This window comes from Mastomys coucha, unplaced genomic scaffold (assembly GCF_008632895.1).
Source record: "Mastomys coucha isolate ucsf_1 unplaced genomic scaffold, UCSF_Mcou_1 pScaffold4, whole genome shotgun sequence".
Lineage (NCBI taxonomy): Eukaryota > Metazoa > Chordata > Mammalia > Rodentia > Muridae > Mastomys > Mastomys coucha.
Window position 1 is genome coordinate 34,949,704 of NW_022196910.1, and position 21,231 is coordinate 34,970,934.

The following is a 21,231-nucleotide window of genomic DNA, read 5'->3' on the forward strand; positions in this document are numbered from 1 at the left end:
CCCCTTCCCCCCTCTCTCTGTCTCTCTCTACCTCCCCCTCTCTCTCTCCCTCACTTCCTCCCACCCTCCCTCCCTCCCTCCTGAACCTCTTTCTTCTTCCTCCTACCCTTATGTTCTCTATAACACACAGCACTATCTAACAATAGAACATATTCTATAGGTATACTTTTAGTTATTTTCTGCTTCAACCCATCTGTAGGCCACATGAGATTAGGCATTTGCCTATTGTTTTCATAATACAATTTAGCAGCAAGCAGAATTACTCACATATAATATGGATCTTCAATTTCTATTTAAAATTAAATCAACCCATAGATTAGCATGTGGAACAGAAAAATGTTGGACTTGTTTTTCTCCTTTTCAACTAAACTCAAAATCACCCGGAACAGAATCTGTTGCTACTGGAATGTGCAGGCTTCTGGCTGGTGTTACTTACGGTGGAAGGAATGTACAGGTTAGGGCATCTGGATCACTGCATGTTTTAAAACACGGAGTAGCACAAGGTTCATATCTCCACTCACACATCCTCCTGTAAGGTACCACTGCCTGGATTTCTGAGACAATAAGAGGAAGTTAGGATTATGCACATTGAGGAACACAGATTTTGAAAATTAATAACTTCAGACATGAACCACTATGATGTTTGACTCCTCTTTCGCCATAGTATTCTATAACTGATGAGGCTGTCGGGTAAAAGCATTAGAGTTCCCTGAGACCAGAAGATCTGGTGCTCATGTTGAATGACTCTCTAGCCACCAAAGATTTTAATGCTTTCCTGTCTCTTACATTTAGTGACACTTTCACTGGTTTTCCCATCATAGTAGTTAAGAAGTATACTTTTAAGAACATTATTTTATTCTGTTTTATCCTTGCACAACTCTGTTGAGGAAGCACTACTGGTAATATAAAATGAAATGTCTCTTCATTATAATATTCAAGCATCGTGCCAGCCCCCAATCGATAAGGAAAATGGAATAAAAAAATCCCAAGAGCAAAATTCTTGAGATGAAAAATATTTCACCCTTGTCCTTCCTACAAAACCTAGCACATTGTCTTGGACATGGTAAGTATTGCTTGAATGCAAAAGTATAAATCAGCATGATTGAAAGATAAATGTCTGTAATTCTAGAAGATCCTTTGCTTAAAGACTTTTTCCCTAGAAACTCTGGCAATATCTTTCCCACATCGTAGAGAAGTCTTTCTGGAACAACTCAGATTTACCTGTACATAACAGATCATTTAAACCTGTACCTTGAATCTTCTCCCATAAAAACTTTAATTCTAAAATGTGACAAGGAAATGGGCTGTTTGAGAAAGATTGCTTGTGTATGCAGAGCTCAGCTGGAGTACCAGCTTCCTGAATCCTAAAAGAGGACTGGCTTTAAGACCAGAAGAGACCACTAGAGTCTCCCAGTGGATGAAGCCTCTAATGCTCCATATCTCATTTGATGCCACTGACCATCCTTCACTTTAGCATGAGTGGGATTTCTAGATCTGACTCTAGTACAGCAGACATCTGGATTAAAGGGGAAATGGGAGCTTATTAAGTTCAACTTTACATAAAATCAATTAAAATAAGCACAGCACTCTACAAAGTGTTATAAAGGCATGTCAGTATTTCTCTTTCTCTCAAGAGCCTAGAGGGAGAAGAAATGTCCCCAGATGGCCTTGGCTATGCCCAACTATTAGAGCCCCACTTGGGCTTCTTCCATTGAAGAATGTCTTAGGAATATGCTATGCAATTCCAAAGGGAAACTGTTGAGATGAACCTGGGCCTGCCTCCCTAAGCCAAGGTATCCTGAGAAGTCTGTGCTTAGAGATGTCAGTGGAACCCAGAGTCCTCTTCCCTCTGCGGAAGGCGTCTGGAGCACCACCTACTCTGATCTGTTACCCTGAGCAGGGGAGCTGGGAGTAAGGGACACTAGCTCACTGTGAATCCTAAGCCTCTGTGGATTCCCAGCATCTATAGGAGAATGATGAAGCTCCTTGTCCTGACCCTTTCTGTCTCATTGGACATAAAATGTGCTGAAACCAACAGGGGCTCCTGCAGTCCTGCTTTGGGTCCCTTGCTAGAGTAACACAGTCACTTGCATTTATACAAAACTCCTGCCAGACTTAAAACCTTTGAACCCAGGGATGTATGCTATAGAATACTTTTAAAGTACAATTTGGGCTTTCCGAAATCCACTCATTAAAGACCTTTCCAGAAGTCCATGCACAGTAGAGAGGGCAAATGATTAGCAGTATTGATCTTCTTCAGGGGATCAGCTAAAACAAAGCAGTGTTTGGGAGACTTCAGACAGAAATCAAGCTGCTACGTTTTGAAAACAGAGCAGGACCTCAGCTGTACAGAGAGAGGATTGCTTTCTGACATGTAGATCTCCTCAGTGGTAGACCACAAAGGCTCTTTTTTTAGAAATCAGATTGAGCTTCTCTGAAACTAAAGAACTTCCCAGATGTCAATCAATCCAGTCACTCTTGGATTCAGAAGACAGTGATAAATATGCTTTCTTTGAGTCTATGAATCAGATTGATATAAAGTTTTTCATGTGAAAAAAAATAGTAGATACAAATACTAGACCATTTCATGAGATGTGAGTGACTGGGTTCTGATGCAAAAACCCAATAAATACTATTAGTAATATATGACCTGCACATAGACTCAGATACCTAACATTAGCATCTCATATGGCCTGCACATAGACTCGAGTACCTAACGCTAGCACCTCACATGGCCTGCACATAGACTCGAGTACCTAACATTAGCATCTCACATGGCCTGCACATAGACTCAGATACCTAACGTTAGCATCTCACATGGCCTGCTCATAGACTCGAGTACCTAACACTAGCACCTCACATGGCCTGCACATAGACTCAAGTACCTAACGCTAGCACCTCACATGGCCTGCACATAGACTCGAGTACCTAACGTTAGCATCTCACATGGCCTGCACATAAACTCGAGTACCTAACGCTAGCACCTCACATGGTCTCCACAGCATGAGAAGTTGTGCTCCTCCTTGGAACTCTCAGGAAGCACACCTTCTATGCTGAAGCTACTCGACTGCTTGAATTCTTCTGAATCATCGTATTTTGAAGCTTTGACACTAGAATCCATAAAAACGATGAAGTAGCCTTTCTTGCTGTATAATTCGAATGCACTGTAACCAGGAATCCAGAGGCCTTGGTGGTGGAAAAACGTTGCTCTCTGACGAAATTCCGAGTTTTCCCGCCACAGCAGCAAGCCAAGAGTGTCATTGTCATGGACGTAGAGAAAGTAATTCGGCCTTTCAGCAGATTCCAAGGAAACAAGAGCCAGTGCTGTAAAACAGAGGGTCTTAATGACTTAGGGCCTCAGAGGAAGACAAAGCACAGGCAAGGGCCTTACAATATACATTCACAAGGTTGAAAACAGTCAAACATCTTGCCATGCAAGATCTCAGGCACATTGGACATGAATTGAAAGATTTCTTTTTTCTTTTCTTTTTAAATTTTTTATTAGAAATTTTCTTTATTTACATGTCAAATTTTATCCCCTTTTCTCATTTCCCCTCCGAAAACCCCCCATCTTACCCCCCCATTCCCCTGCTCACTAACCCACCCACTCCTGCTTCCCAAATGCAATGGATAACAATGAACTAATCTCTGGCAAGTTCTGGTTTTTAATTTACCTATTGTGCCCTTGGAAAGGGAAAAAAATAATTGATATGTATATTCATAGGCTATAATATGTTCACATATAAAACCTATAATCCACTAACCTGTGATAGAAAAGAACGGGAAAACAGAAAAGCATCCTAATTTAAGTGTGTAACTATCTGTTCTTCACATCAGTGTTATCTTTAGGAAAAAATCATTCTCATAAGGAATTTTACAACATTGAGAAAATATTATATACACAACAGTTCTGTATATTTCTCAAAAGCTGACAAAAATGGTTAATGAATAATCAGACTTTACAAAGCATTGGATATGTATGATTGTATGTTGTTAATTTGCTTTGAAATTGTGCCTCATATCTATATGATTCATGTTATAAACCATTTCATTAAAATATTGTGCTGATTTTTGGAAAAAACAGTATTTGCATCTTTTAAGAACAATAGTTACTATGAATCATAAAATTCATGAAATCTATCAAATGCAATGTTACCAAGGATGGTTATTTTGTCCTTAAAACTGACAAATATGGTTGAGAAGCCAAAGATGCAAAATAAAATCAAATAATTTTTCACACAAAGAAAATCAGTTACAACTAATATAAATTAAAACTTCAGATTTCCAGAACTTAAGAGAGTTCAATTTCCAGGACAAAAAAGAGCATACTATCATATTCATTAATTTAGAATTTAGGGCTTGTAGAAGAAGCTGTATATGGTTCTAGGTAGACTTCATTGAAAATGTAGCCTGCCACCACAGGCCAGAAGGGCCATACCCACCAGTAAGAACAGGTGCCATGCAGGTACAAGCCTGGGATATAATTTGCTGATACAAGCCAGTAAGTGAAGGCAGGTGTAAGGAACTAAGGACACTGAGACCAGAACAAAGGAGATGTACTAAGGACAAAATACTGTCATTATTGTCTACACTCTGATGTGTACGACCCATACTCATTGGACACCAAATCAAATTCTTCGTATTCACTTTAACTGTCTATTAAAACCCTTTAAATGTTAAGAATGAACAGTCTTTTAAATATTTTCAAATTAAGTTCTATGGTTAATACCATAAACACTTAATCAGTGAGTAACTTAATACCAAAAAGACTCCATCAAACACCTGCAGTTCTAACATAACAATTCCAATAGATAAGTGAATTATTTTATATGTAAAAGATCCATTTTGTATGCTGAGAATTTGTTTTAATATTCCTTGGGGGAACTTAGAAAATGTCATAGCATATGAAATCTCCAATTAATACTTAGGGAATGGTTAATGAAAAGCTGTAAGTTGAAAAACTGAATTTGCATTTTCAATTATACTTACAGGATGTCTTCTCTTTGAAAAGGCCAGGAGTGATCATAAAGATAAAAAATAAATTACCACGATCACTGCTTCTTGGCAACGAGAACACGCTTCTACTGGTCATATTGGCACCAAGAACAAGGCCACTTTGCCCATAACTTGCCAGCATATATGGTCCTTCCCCAAGCCCTGACAGAGGTACAAGTAAAATAAGTATAAATTAGCATAGCACTTTACATTTTTAGAAATAAAGATACTCTATAAATGTTGGACATTTAAAATTTGTTCACTGATAAATCAACAACTTTTTTTTAAAAGAAAAGAATTTAGCATAGAATATATTTATTTATATAAACCATATAAATAGATATGAGTACATACATTTATGTATATAAATATGTATATGCATCCATACATGAATTATTTTTATACATAAAACAAAACTGGGTGGGAAAATGACTTGATCTTTTGCTCTTCAAATTCTCTTACCTCTAAGAAAAAAATTGTCTAGATGACCTTTCAGTCTAACCTCCAAGGATAGAAATCCATATAAAACATGAAGTCTCCCTGTATTAGAGCCTATGAGATGGCTCATCAGATAAAAGTGGTTTCTGCCCCAGCCTAGTGACCTAAGTTTGTTTGATCTCTAGACCCCATGGTGGGAGAAAGAACCTGACTTCCACATGCATGATATAACATACAGCACACACATGCACATGTACTCACACATACATATGCATGCATGCACACACACAGGCACAAATGCAGGCACAGACATATACTAAATGCTGATTATAAATAAAATAAAAATGTAAAGATATTTATCTGCACTAATAGCCTCACGTTATGATGCTCTTCTAATTGCATCACATTAAAAAATAGAACCCAAAGGCATACACAATATACAATATTTTACTGTTTGGGGAATTTTAATTTTTCACTAGTAACATGAGCCTACAATAAAGTAAAAACAACATGCCTAAACACAGACCTGAAACTCCTCAGAGGAATTTTTCAGCAAACCTCATCTCATAAAAATAAGTATATAAATAATAACTGTGTTAATTAATACTTTTAATTACAGTTTTATGATAATAAGATTAATGTGACATCAACCCAATTTCTGTGCTATTAGCATCCTTAATATAACTGAGTATAGTCAAACTTTTATCTAATAAAATCACTCTGAACTTCATTATATAGCAATGTTGATTGTAATCCTATAAGTCTTTGTCCACATCAGTAATAATGATGCCACTCCCTTTACATTCTAAGAAATGAGATACAACAATCATGAGGACCTTAACATACAGTATTGATGCTAAGGCTTATTGAAACAATCCCAGTCACAACTTTTACAATTTTTGATCTTTGTCTTCTGACAATTTATTTATTTCCATATTTTCTTTAAATAGTGGAACTATCTCTACAACATATTTTCTGACATATAGGAAATAAACAAGGGAGAGAGAGTTCACTTCTAAATGTCTGGAGAAGCCACAATAGTTTATAATTGCTGTGAGATCATTTAGAGTAAACAAATTGAAAAAAGTCACTTAAAACAATGTTGTGGTTGGTTTTTTAAATAATTTCTACCAGCAACCTCTACAATTCCATAATCTTCAGCCACCTGTTTCTACTGTGATAAACTCTTTCTCCTGCCACTGTGGCACTTTTCCCTATCACTTGAACCATAGAAAGTCAATTCCCTGCCTACCCCTCCAAACCTAACAGTGTCTCCTCCCTGGGTTCACCTTCTGATACTGTACATATGCCATCATAAGTGGAACCAAAGAAAGTGGTTTGAGAATTCTGTAACACAATAGAAAAAAGACCACCACAATCGTGGCCCACTCAACAGAAGCAATGTGGTAGGGACTCAGGGTGCCCTGACTTCAGTGATCTGAAGACAACAGGCCAGAAAGCCCAGGGAAGGACCTGAAGCAGAGCTGTGGGCGAGTACAGGTTTAAATGAGGAAGTCACCAAGGCACCTCCTTATGCACAGGATTCTCAACCACACAGACTTCAAGCTCACTGCCTCCAAAGTCCTAGGTGCTTGCTTATAAATCCTAGTTGATCACATTTATGATAAGTGCCTTAGGCAAAGTTATTTAATTTCTTCATGTCTTAATTTCCTCTTAAATAAAATGTTAATAGGAGCTACTCTTATTATACTGTTGCTATTATTACTCAATCAATTACATTTTTAATTGTGAAGCTCAGAATATTGATGAACTCAATCCCATCTCTCTGTCTCTCCTTGCTCTTCCTATCTCTTTTCCTGTGCCCCACCCCTCTGGCTCTCTGACTCTTTTTGTGTGTCTTTCCCTATTCGTTTGTCTCTTTCTTCTGCTATCTAGCTTTCCCTTCTCCTTTTCCTGTGTGTGTGTGTGTGTGTGTGTGTGTGTGTGTGTGTACATTTCTGCTTCTGTGATAAAAATTCTGTACAAAATTATACCTTTGGTCAGATTTTCTTTTGTCATAAGTGTTTTGCTAGTGTTGACTTTTATTCAACCTTTGATTTCTATAAGAGAACAAGCACAAGTATCCTCCCTTTTATTTCTTAATCACCTCCATGTCTTTGAAGTTATTGAGGTTTCTTTATATAATCTCAGCCGCTAGCTACCTCTCTAGCTTAGATGGATTGCTGGCCCTCATTTCCTACAACCATTATCCTCTATCACAGTCTGGAGTTCCCCAGGCACTGACAAGATGTCACGTGTCCAGACCAGTTCACTTGTCTGAACTAGGTCTCGGTCACTGTGTCTTTCTCATTGTATCATTTCAGAAAACACAAGCCCTGCATCTGCTGCCTTCCGACGTTTGTACTGAGATCCTCATTGCCCTTTTTCCACATTTGTGTAAAATGTCCACTCAGATGCTTCACTACAAGTCTGGATGCTTGCTAAAGCAAAAGACTTTGATAGCCATAGTGTTAAGTTTCCAGTTTGATAATATGTAAGTATTTTACAACAGTAGTAAAGTGCATTTCCCATGTAATCATCTTCACTTTACTTTGTTTTCGACAATATAATAAAATTTATCTGTATCCATAATAGTGTTTAATGATCACCAGGATCTATTCTATCAAAGTAAAACTTTCTATTCTTAGATTAGCATCTGCCCTCTCCTTGCGAATCCTCTTCTGTAATCTCTACTAAACATTAGGTTTTTCTTCATTCCTGTGAATCTGTTTCAAATAACACAGGTAATGGACGCAAAAAGAATTTCATTCCACCTGGATTATTTTATTCAGCTTAACATCTCTTATGTTCAATCATGTTGTAATAAATAATAAGTCATATTTTTACTACTGAATAGCTAGAGGAAAGGATTTTAAATGTTCTCATCATGGATAGGTTAGCATTGAGATGATACACTCGCCAATTAGTCTGATCTTATCAGTCAATTGTGCATTCACATATAAGAACACCACCCTTGCCACAGATATAAAAACTTACCCATTTAAAATTGTGAAAGTCTTAAAACTTTTGAAGAAGGTTCATAGTTATATGTATTAAGGTGTATTGATCACCAGAATTTAGTCTATCAAAGTAAATCTTTCTATTCTTTGATCAATATCTGTCCTTTTTTATTTCTCTTCCTCCCCAACTTCTGTAAAGCATCACATTTCCTCCATTTCTATGACTTTGTGTAAATATGCTATGCCTTTGCTATACTTTAGTATTTAAAAATTAACTGCTCATTTACTTGTGTCACTGCAAATGTACTTTAGAAGACCCTTTAAGAACAAATAACTTGAATTACACATTTATTTTTAGAAAATAAATTTTAATGCCAATCCTCAGAAAATTAGATCAATTGTAGAGAAAAAGCTTTTCTAACTTTGTCATTCAGTTCCTGGACTAATTTGTGTTTTATTCACGGTATAAATTGTTCAAAAAGTTTTATCTGAATAAGATATAATGTAATACTGCAGTAAAATTCATTAAGGAGTCACGTACCTTGATTATAATATTCACAGTCAAGAGCTAAAAGAAAGAAAAGTAAGTATTAAATTGCATATAAACTAAATATTACTTATCTGGCTATGCACAACACAGGGATATGCAATTATTAATAGCTACATAAAATAACAGAGGATGGCATCATTACTCAGAGACCTCCTATGAACAAAGGTGATTGCATGTGTGGGAAAGAGAGAGAAAAAGAGAACACATACACATATATGAGTGTGTTCGTGTGTGTGTGTGTGTGTGTGTGTGTGTGTGTGTGTGTGTGTGTGTTTGTATAGCTGATGTTTTTAAAAGAGTCTCATTTACACCCAGGGCCAGCTTTAACTCAGAGTGATCTTCCTGTGTCAGCTGCTCAGGTGCCAAGATACAACTGTAGCCAACGAGGTCTTGCTCAAAGGGCATTTTTTGAGATAAAGTGTCTCAATGAAATAGGTTTCATGCCGTTATTTTAAAGGTAGACAGATGCTTGGCACTTTGGAAGCCAATCACAGAAACTGTCAAAATTATGATATGTTCCTCAGATGACTAACCACCCACATAAGTAAATAAAATGATCACATCTGAAAGGAAGTCAAGATGAGTTTCAAAAAGAACCTCTTTATTATCATAAGAATGAAACCTCACAGGTATTAGAGGATTGGAATCATCAACAATTTTCTGTAAGGAGGTATGCAATTTATATTTCAAAAGTTGCAAGAATGGTAGTCAAACACAACAGAAAACTTAAAACATTTTTCTCTTTGACATATGATAATTTGCGATTGTCAAAAGACTGAAATTTAGACAACTAAAACTAATTACGGTTCCCTGAGTTTCAAGGCATTATTCCCCAATAAAATGGCAATTAATTTGGATCTTCTTAAAACCTATCCACTTAATGATGTCCTATGCAGGGTACCCACCACAGACGGTGGGTGACCTCCAGTGAATAGGGACCCCTTCTTGGCAGCATTTGTAAGCATATGCAGCCACACTGGTACATAGGCATTCACAGTCCCCGCCCAGGTTACAGTTACATGTATCTTCATGACAGTTTTTGGCAAAAGAGGTAACGTCGATCTGGAAGTAAAAAGAAGGGCATTATCATCTCAGTAAACACCAAGTGTGACTAAATTCAAACTTCTGAGAGAAGAGTAACTGCACACATTTCTCACAATGGGTGTCATCAGCATAATAACTCCATCTTTATAGTCCTTCTTGTCTTGACCCACCATGTTGCCAAAGAAAATGGAGTTACTCAGAAAATCTACCTCAAAGAACTAGCAAAACAACAATAGCAGATCTCTTTTGGCATCTGCCCTAGAGCGGATTTCAGAATTTTAAAAGCGCAGTGCTGCATTGAATCATTGTTGGCATAATTCCCATGTGTTAAAGGAGCTCGCTATGTTTCTAAATGTTCCATGTTTTTCTTTGCTTTCTTAGTCTCCTAAATGGCAATATGCTGGTGGTGTGTGAGTGGCTATGGGCAGAGTACTTTAAATGTCTGATAGCCACCTAATTACTTGCTTTGCATTGCCCTTGTTAAATCACTGATGAAATTAGATAGAGTGTTGACAATGTGTCATAAAAGAAGAAGTTTTGTGTCAGTAATTTGTGTTTTAGATTGTGTGCCAATGCACGGGTTAATTTTTCAAGCAGCAGCAGGGAGAGGACCCTTAAAAGTCTATGGCTTGGGTCCAGAATGGACACCATATTGTGTGTCAAGGAACTGCTTCCCTAAGAAGCATTAAAATCTCAAAATGGGGCCCCTTCAATAAACTGGATTCTACTCTATCCATGTTCTCTTAACGAAACAAGCAGTCTTGGACTCCCTTAAAATTCCTAAAAGATTTTGGTGTTATGACAGAGTTATCACATACTGCTTACAACCAAGGTGTTTAAAGTCAAAATTATAAACCTTTCACGTGTTAACGTAAGTTATGTATCGATTGAGCAAAATTGAGTCAGCAAGGAGAGTGCAGTGTTTCACCATTTTGAAAATGTCTTATAACATCTTTCTGAAGCACACAACTGCTTTGCCATCCATGGCTGTACTATTTTCACTGTGGCTTGGTCTTGGTTAAGATGAAGAAAGGTCTCCATGTACATGGAATTAGAAAGACAGTAGTGCTTAAGATCTTTTGGGATAACAGTGATATTATTCTTTTACACTATAGCCAAGAACTGTGGCTTTCTTCTTTTATTATTTTTAAAAGTAGGATGTAATGCATTAAATAACATTGTAAGAGTTTTGAACACTGTCTTAGTATTCTCCTTTTCCCCATTTTCTTCACTTGCCCCATCCCCACTTTCTCTGACCCACACACACACATAACCCCAGGAAACAAACTCTTTGCTTCTTTTATGTCCCAGGTGTTCTTTTTCTCACTCCCTATCCTTTCTCACCACCTAGTAATTACCTCCTTGGTTTGTTTCCTATATTTTAGACTTCATCCTTTTATATCTGTTAATATATAAATATGTATATATTATAGGCTAAGATCTATAGATGTGTTCTTGTTGTTATTTGTTTGTTTGCTTTCCTTTCTGGGTCTGTGTTTAGTACAGTATAGCTCCATCTACTTTCATCTTTCTTTACAGCTGGGTAAAACTCAATGTGTATGTGAACCACATTTTCGTTATGCATCCACTTGCTGTTGTGAAGACAACATGAATAAGCTGGGATGTGAATGTATCTCTGTAATGAGATATGGATTCTTCATAATAGCCAGATGTGGTATGGCTGGGTTATATAGCACTTCTCATTTTAATTTTTAACAACCACCACATTGCTATCCATAAAGACAATGTTTAATTTGATGTTTGAAACCACACCAAAGAAACCTGTACTTCACTGGCCTAAACCCTTTAAGTTGAATTTGCCTTCAAAATAATCTTTGGCTCCTATGTGATTCCATAGTATTACTCTTGCTTATTTGAAAACTGCATAGTGTACACAGATCTTCTAAATGTTAATACATTTAATTAATGTAAAAGCAACAGGCCACACTTATTTTATATCATTACCTGTATTTTCAAAAAAGTATAACAAAATGTTTATGTCTACAGTTTTGAGCCAAGCCAATTCTGCAAAATTCTACTTTTCTCTTCAAAAAGTTTAAATAATTTTAAGAACAACCATTGGGTATTTTCCATTGGATGAAGCCACAGAGTTAGTCTCCTCTTCTCAAAAAAGTATCTGCCAAATAATCTTGTCTCAATGACTATGATGTTTCTATTATTTGTTCTTTCAAGTAAAAATAGTGTTTATAGAAAAATAAGCAGGGGACCTGGCATACAACTCAAAAACTGTATAGGTGCCTCCTTTGAGAAAACAGGGGGCATACAACATAGAGTGTTGCTTGGCCTTAAGGGTGTTTGTAAGACTCCTGACAGTGGGAATCAGATGTCTCTGACTCTTTCACTGGCTCTTGAGACTCTTTTCCTCCTACTGGGTTGCCTTGTCCAGCCTGGATATGAGGGTTTGTACCTAGTCTTATTGCATCTTGTTATCCACATTCTATTAATATTGTTGGGAGGGCTGCTCTTTTATGAAGAGAAACAGCAGGTGGAGTGGATTTGGAAGAGAGGAGTTGTGAGAAGAGCTGAAAAGAGTGGAGGGAGAAGAGGCTGTGATCAGGATGTATTATATGAAAGAAGAAAAAAATCTTTATTAACTTACTTTATTAAGTTACTTTCACAACTTCTACCAGGACCCAAAATTATCATGTGAGGAAGGAGGTTAGATATTTAAGTTATATTCTCAGAATAGCTCCTAGTACTATTTTAAATATGCCTCCAGGGAGCCTGTTAAATTATACTTACATAGAATGCCCACTTGAAATGCTCTCTGATGACAGATAAACATCTATTTCCTTTATAATTTACAAATATTTACAAAATGCTGTGAGCATATTGTATTTCATCAGCTAGAATGAATTACAATGATCATTTGCAGACAAGATGGGATAAGGAGGAAAAGCAGTCAACTAAATGTGTTGCTTATACAAAAAAACACCAACAAAGGTCTCCTAACCATGACTGCAGGACACCTGAGAAACACGAGTTGAATGTATCCCACTCATCCCAGTATATACAGCAGCAGGTCTTAATAGTTGAGATTTTAGTGAAAGCACTCATTTACCACATTGCGACAAGGAGCAAAAACATCACTGTACAAAATGGAACATTCTCTCTTGGCATAGGGAAATTTGTTTTGGTGTGCCTCGCAGGGCTTCAGTGCCTCGATAAGATCTTCACACTGTTGAAAATCAAAGAGAGGAGGGAAGATTGAAAAGGGCTAAACTCTGAAGTCAAAAGACCTGACCTGACTCTATCCATGGCAGTAGCATCTAGCACAGTCTCTTCCTTTTAGACATGTTCACCTATTGCCTGCTCTCAACCATATAGGTCATATATTAATAACATAAATCTCTTCTGAGAAGCAACTAAGAATTAAGGAGAGTTATATTATAGAGGAAAATTAATCATTCTGAATTTTTCATGACTGTAACATTTTCACAAGAAAATTCTATGAGCATGAATGCCACTGTTGAATTTTGTTCATTTTTTTACCTATATGGACCACCTTCTAAAGTATTGGATGTACAGACCACTTTCTAGTTGTATATACTACCTTCAGAGGTATTGGATAGATGTATAGATTTCCATAATCTCCAGAGACTCAATTTCTATAAACTCTGAAATTTGACCTCTGCTGTCTATAACATGCCTCTCCAAAACTTCCCTGAGAATGCTCACCAACAATTTGCTCAATTCTAAACACAGAGGCAGCTTCTCAGTCTGAAGTCACTTTCGTACCTTTCAATCTGTCTTAAGTGTCTCTTCTGATGTGGATTCAGCACCAACATTTTCTGTTGGTTTTCTTACACTGTACTACACTGGCTCTTCTTCTCTAACCTCCTGCTCCTACCTTTCTTTAGAAAACCTTGCCTCAAAAACCCTTGTCCTCTCACTTGACACAGATGTTCTCATTTCAACAGCCTGAGTATGCTGCTACATGCCAAGTCTATTTATATACCAGGTTGGTCTCCTGTATTTCAAAACTAGACATTTTCTGCTAAGTATCTTTTAGTCACAGCTTTCTCAATAGTATGCACTCACTAATTAGTGGATATTAGCCAAAAAGGCACAGAATTCACAGGATACAATCCACAGAACTCAAGAAGGCCAACAAGCCGAAGGGCCCAAGTAAGGATGCCTTAATTCCACTTTGGGAGGGAGAAGAAAGCAATCATGTGGGGAGGGACTTGGGTGGGAAAGGGGACAGGGAAGGGAAGAGGGGAACATAATCAGGTATTGGGAGGAACAGGACTGAAGCCCTAAGGGCCAGCAGAAAGAATGGAAACAGGCAACCTCAGAAGATAGGAAGTAGGGGGACCCTCCAGAATGTACCAGAGACCTGGGAGGTGAGAGATTCTCAGGACTCAAAGGGAGAGACCTTAGATAAAATGTCCTACAGTGGGGAGAGGGAACTTGTAGAGTCCACCTCCAGTAGAAATACAGGGAATCAATGGAGGGGATGGGGTTGCCATCCCATAGACAAAAACTTGGACTCAGAAATGTTCCTGTCTGAAAGAACTGCAGGGTCAGAAACAGAAAAGAGCCTGAGGAAAAGGAGGACCATTGATAGGCACAAATTGGGACCCAGCTCATGGGGAAGCTCCAAGGCCTGACACTATTACTGATGCTATGGTGTGCTTACAAACAGGGGCCTATCATGACTGCCCCCCAAAAGGCCCAACAAGCAGCTAAAAGCATCAGATCCAGATATGTACACCCAACCAATGGACAGAAACTGCTGACTCCTGTGGTTGAATTAGGGAAAAGCTGGAAGAAGCTGAAGAGGAGGGTGACCCTATAGGAAGACCAGCAGTCTCAACTAACCTGGACCCCCCAGGATATCTCAGACACTGGACCACCAACCAGGCAGCATACACCAGCTGATAGGAGGTCCCCAACACATATACAGCAGAGGACTGCCGGGTCTGGACTCAGTCAGAGAAGATACACCGAACCCTCGAGAGACTTGAGGCCCCAGGGCTTTCAGAGATCTGGTGAGGTGGGAGTGGGTTGAGAGCTTCCTCTTGGAGACAGGGTTTGGGGGTGGGGTGGGGGGAGGAGTTGTGGGATGTGGAACAGTCAGAGGGTGGACCAGGAGGGAGATAAAGTCTAGACTGTAAAAAAAGATTAAAGAATAAATTTTTGGAAAAGTGACTTTCTCAAGTAAGACCGCAGTCTCTAAAGTGGACTACACTTATTTCTACTATATCCTGAGCCCCACCCCTGCATACCTATATCTCCTCTTCACCTTGCTTGGGAAGAACTCCAACTGATATTTCTGATGCCAGAAGGTATAAGGCTTTTGTTTGAGCCTTTCAAATACATCCTTCTCAATAAAGATCTTCAATAAATCCATTTCCATTTTTAATGTCTTGTTAGCGTTCTAATCTCCCCTAACAACTTCCCTGGCTATACCATAAGAGCCTCCTGCACCTGCACCTTCCAAGACCTATCCTTAGTCATTCAGCCATTCTCTATTTCTCACCCTATGTTCTAACCATATGAGCCCTATGACGTATATTCTGTTCTGTATTCTGTCCGCCCCTGTTCACATCTACTAGGTAAGTTTCTTTTCCTCTGTTCTCTTTCCTATAAACAGTGGTTCTCAACATGTGGGTCACAACCCACACATGGGTCACATATCAGATATCCTGCATATCGGATATTTATATTACCAATGTGTAACAGTAGTAAAATTACAGTTATAAAGCAGCAACAAACAAATTGAATGGTTGAGAGTCACCACAACATAAGGAACTGAATTAAAGGCAGGAAACGTTAGGAAAGTCAAGAACCACTGCTGTAAACTTTATCTTCTCAGGTCTTGTAGATGTTAAAGACTTCATCGCCAGAGTATTTGTTTAAGAAATCTTCCTTAAATTCTTAAAACCACTACTTGGTGTGCATATCTACTTAAACACCCATCTATTTCCTTATATTTTATTGGTAATTTTCTACATCAACTAGTAACTAAAACATTAAAATTCCTCAATGTAAGAGAATGGCATACTCATATTCTGTGCCTATATTATAATGAAAAAAACAAGTATATTAAACAAAATCTACTGAATGAATTTAGAACAGAATGCATTTTCAATATGAGAGAAGGTATAAGTCTAAAGGTCACCTTTGTTAATTCTCTGGACACATAATTTTGTATTAGACAAATCATTGAACCTCCTTGAAACATCATCTTTTCATCTATAATGTGGAAACAACTTTTGCAAAAATAAAGTGGTTGCAAGAATTACATAAAAAGTAAATATGAAACTCCATCACCTATAAATTATTATAAAAACATCATGTAAAAAAGTAACATAAACCAGCATCTTGTGTGGGCATTGTGGAAGAGCTGGTCCCACCCCTTACCTGGGTGAAGCAGGTGACCTGGCCTTGGTGGCAGTAGACACAGGAGAGCTGACTGCTAGACACCTCAGCTACCACCCAGGCCTAGATCCAGGGCTTTGAGTTGTCCCACCCCATCATCGACTGCATCTATGAACTCTTGGAGCACGTGAAGGGGTTGGTCCTGCAGAATCAAACTGCAGGACCTCCATGACACAGGGCAACAACAGAATATCCAAGAGGAATTCCTGTGAGGATCCAGAGGGCCCAATATTGATAGTGTAGCAGAAGCCAGAGGCACTGAATCAGACCAGTGACTTATTGCAAGTAAAAACGTGTGGACAAAAGGATGTACTGTGGGACACACTGTAACACATAATAGCTCCCATAGAGAGATGTTTCTTTGGTTGGTTTGGTTTTTTGTTTGTTTGGGGGTCGTGTTTCTTTTCTGGGGTATGGGAGCTTGCAAGGGTGAAGGGTAGATATAAGTTAACAGGGAGATGAGTGGGATTCGGGTGTAGGATGTGAAACGCACAAAGAATCAATAAACAGTTTAAAAATAACCTAAGTAATTTTACTCCTCAGAATATTCTTTTGGTAAATACGTACTAGATTCTATACATGTAACTTACCTGTCCTAAGGCCCAGCTGTCTCCAAACACCTGAGCATTTCGCACTTCTATGTTATTAGATGTTGTCATGTCATTGGAAGTACATTTGTCAAAGTTACCACACAATCCCGCCAGCTTGTTCTAAAGTAATGAAATTATGATGAAATATTTTATATTTATTCTAAGACTTAAAATATATTAAAACTTGAAAGATTTAAGACATATAAGGAACTTTCATAGAAATAATTTAAAAGAAATGTTTTAAGAAATGAGTTCATACCAATTCAAGTATGTCTGTAGTATTTAATTGCCTCAATATTTTACCAACCTCCAAGTATTAGCTATCCATACTTACTGTAGTAGCTTAGCATTGATATCTCTAACAATGTAAGTAGAAAAGTATATACTGAAGTACATTTAGACATATGTGTATATATATACAGCATGTAAGTATAAATAATTCTATAAAGAAAACCCCACCAGATTACATACTTAAGGTTCAACTATAAATGTTGAAACAATAAAGCTAACTTAGGCCACTACAAATTGTGAAAGGAGGAACAGTGGCCATAGGCACTACGCCTATGAGCACTGACCAGTGGATTTTCTCATAATACTGTAAAAAAAAATTCTCTTTTACTTTTAGAGGAAGAATCTTCTAAGACTTTAAAAATGGATGGCATTCCAATAATGATGGAAATCATTTGGAAAACCTTAAATCGGTGCTCCTTGAAATCCCTCTTCAATTCAATTAGCCCTTTAAAGTACCATGTTTTCCAAAACTAACAGAGAGTGCCTGGGACCCACACCTTAGAAACTGTATATATTCAAGGCAATTACTACTTCATCCACGAGCAAATCAACTGTTGCACACCCATACCGCAGTTTAAAATAATATCATAAAGAGAGAACACTAATTTATAAAATATGGATGAATTTTATATTTATTTTGCCAGATCAAAGATGGAAGATCTCAAATATCACTAAACAGTTTTGGGGGAAGGAAAACAATGGATAATAGCAATGGAAATATAGTGGTATTTTTCCTGACTGTGGAGACAGAGGAAGGTTTAGCAATAAGGAAGCAGCTGAACAAAAAGTAGGTATTGATAGACTTGTTTTGTAGCAAACTACAGTATTAGATCAAGACTCTATACATTTTTCCAAACCTAGAGAGCCATAAGGTAATTTTAAAATACCTCACTACTAGCTACTTACTAGTACTTACTTCTACATTTTTACTATATGTTAACTTATTTTAAAAATCTATAACGTGAAGCATAATAGAGAAAACAGATTATTATAATAAGTGAATCTCTGTTATCAAAAAATAAATCATATAACCAAACTCAAGGAAGGAGAAGAAAAGGAGATGAACAAAGCAACAGAAAATATTATGATGTTAAAATAAAAAAGAAATAAGTCAGATTGATTTATATTATACAAACCAATACTGTATTCCTGTACATTGCTAAGTAGTACTCTGTTACTCCACTTGTGTGTTATACCAGTTGTATGAGTATACTCCAATCTCTGTAGTCTTTCACATAGGGTTTTGTCAGTAATTTTGAAAACATACCTTAGTTCAAACATAGCTCTCTATAGTTTTCAAAAAGAATCAAAGAAATCCTTTCAAACCACATTCGCCTAACAATTTGTTTAGCCTTTCTTTTCTTCAAACACAATTTCATTCATGGCATCCCATTTAGAGAATAGGTTGGCCTACCTTCCACTGTGGCCCGACTTTGATGTGGATGGTTGTCTTCTCATCCCATAGAATGGTGATATCTTCCTCTGGGAAGTATATGACTATGTAGAACCCAGCCTTCCACAGCTGATACTCAGGTTCACTCTCCAGGAAAAAACCTGATCGCTTCTTCCAAAAGGATAAAATGTCTCAGATTAAGTATCACAGTGTCTAACCAAAGGAGGGAATATATTAATGTTTTCCAGTAAGTATATATCTAATATAATTGCTTGCTGTGGCTTTTTAAAATTCTCTAATACAAACCCAAGTTTTTAAATAGGAAATACATTATATTGGTACTTGTATAAAAAGTTGAAGCTGGGCTCGGCAAAGGACCATGGGGAAAGTAAAAGGTAGTCCAGGGACAATGAAGAGAAGAAAAGGAGAGAATGGATGTGGAGAATATGAAGCAACAATGGATGTGAAAGGTTGAGGATGAAAAATGCATGCTCAAAAGAAAAAACTTATCTTTGCTATAAATCTCAGCACAAAAGCAACCTTCTAATATTATTATACTTTTTAATGAGTTTTAATAACAGAACTATTTATATTTGACAAGATACAATGCTTTAATAGTCCAGTGAGAATTTCTAAATGAAATGGTTTGATAACTGAATCTATATAAAATAGTGGTACACCCATCTCACAGGTTACAATAATACTATAAAGGGAAAACGCTTTCTTTTGTATATGAGACCAGAAAACTGTGATGAGAGTGGGGAAGAAAAGGTGACATAGAAACAAAAGGGATGGGTTAAAGAAAGAAACAAAGGCTTGGTGACAGACACACCCAAGATATGGTCAGATGTAAATAAAAAAGCAATAAAGGGCAGAAGCACAGATTACACAACAATTCAAAATATAATCAATAAAGGTTTGAACATGGAAGTTATAGCCGAGGGCTTGGGAGCTCAAGGAAATTATTTAAAAGCTAGAAAGGGTAAGAGGGATTAGGCAGCGAGTACATTGGGAAGCCAGAGTACCTGCAACCATGACTATGGCTTTGAATTGAGCTCATATGATGATGTTGAAAATACATAGTTGTATTAATAAGAAGAAAACTGATTCATTCCCAGCCAAAACAAAAAAAAAATGTAAACATATAAAATTGTTCATCCATTTTTTTCTCTAAATATAATAAAGTATAGTGGGAGAATGCCATAAGAGAATGGTGTTTAAGTGAACATTTCAAAGGACAGGTGAAATAAACTTCTTTATATATATGGTGTTTTCCACCTCCGATACTAATAATATACTCATAACTATACCATACACAGCAGATATAACCATTCATATTGTTAACTGACTTTTCCTAGACTCAAATTCTTCTAGTGCCCAATTGTCTATTCTCACTAGCTAGAATAGTCACATTATCAGTTGAACCACCTCTTATCTATGTATTTGGTATTCCTCCTGCTAGGTGCTGTAGTCCCAGAGTGTGGAATAATTGCCTTATCCCCATCTTGACTCAAATGCTTCCTCCATCACAAGGCCACACAAGATCTCTAAGCCCCAAATATACTGATTTATTGGGTCCATACTTTGAGTTTTAATGCTCTACAATTTCCATCTTGAAATCAAATTTACTTTTGTATCTCTGAGTTGTGAGCCAAGTCCAATGGACTAAAGACAATGTATCCATGCCATGGGGCCCAGACACCTGTGCACTCTTCAGCTTGCATCTCCCACTTCTCATCACTGGTTTTCAGCTTCTTGCTTCACAGCCTCTGCTTGGGGACCACTGCAATACTGCATTCACAGCACAGAGCCAGGACAAGGTTAGGTTGAGCATGGAAAGACTGACAGGATTCGGCTGTCCACACTAGGAAGTTCTGCACTCAAAATGAAGGGATGTGTGTCCAATAAAGCACATATCAAATGGACAGAAAAACACCATGATAAAAGAAACCAATAGGGGACTGGAGAAATGGCTCAGTAGTTAAATGCATTGGCTGTTCTTCCAGAGGTCCTGAGTTCAATTCCCAGCAACCCAATGTATCTTACAACCATCTGTATCTGTCATGGGATCCAATGCTCTCTTCTGGTGTAATATACATAAAATAAATAAGTATTAAAAAAGAAACCAAGAGGGAAAATGGATTTCCCCGCCTTCCAAGGATCCTATATTTTCATTTGTTGTTGTATAGCCTGATAAGTCCCTAAATCACTGTGTCATGACGCCAACTTTTATCTTCATTTTACTTTCCAGCAGGTGTTTTGTTTTGTTTTGTTTTGTTTTTGGCTTCCTGACTTGTCCATATCATCTCTCCCCATCCCAGCAGCCTGGTTTTAAATCAGTTGTTCCAAATCAAAAGCACACCTCTATTTGCCATTAGCTACAAAATACTTCTTTTATTAGGCAAGGTAGCTTGTGACAAGAATGTCCTTCCTAAGTGAAAGAAGTGACTGCACTCCTTATATCAGCTAACAATTCTCTTTAAAAGAGTCCAGAATGAATTGTCAAAAATAAAAACCTGTGCTTTAGAAGGATAGCACTTCAAACAAAACTAAACATGGCTT

At 37.4% G+C, this 21,231-nt stretch overlaps 1 protein-coding gene across 2 annotated transcripts in view; it reads right to left on the bottom strand.

Moving 5' to 3' along the window:
- The window catches only part of Otogl (otogelin like), a 149,978-nt gene that overhangs the window by 46,724 nt on the left and 82,023 nt on the right, over positions 1-21,231 (bottom strand). The window contains exons 27-34 of one of the 2 annotated variants that reach the window (XM_031349232.1): positions 18,691-18,837; positions 16,986-17,105; positions 13,070-13,186; positions 9,849-10,005; positions 8,935-8,961; positions 4,990-5,157; positions 3,046-3,324; positions 437-554 (exon numbers count right to left, since the gene is read on the bottom strand). In XM_031349232.1, coding sequence (XP_031205092.1) covers positions 437-554; positions 3,046-3,324; positions 4,990-5,157; positions 8,935-8,961; positions 9,849-10,005; positions 13,070-13,186; positions 16,986-17,105; positions 18,691-18,837 — 1,133 coding nt within the window. Of the gene's footprint in view, positions 1-436; positions 555-3,045; positions 3,325-4,989; positions 5,158-8,934; positions 8,962-9,848; positions 10,006-13,069; positions 13,187-16,985; positions 17,106-18,690; positions 18,841-21,231 lie in introns of both variants that reach the window. The other variant, XM_031349231.1, reaches the window with a different exon arrangement.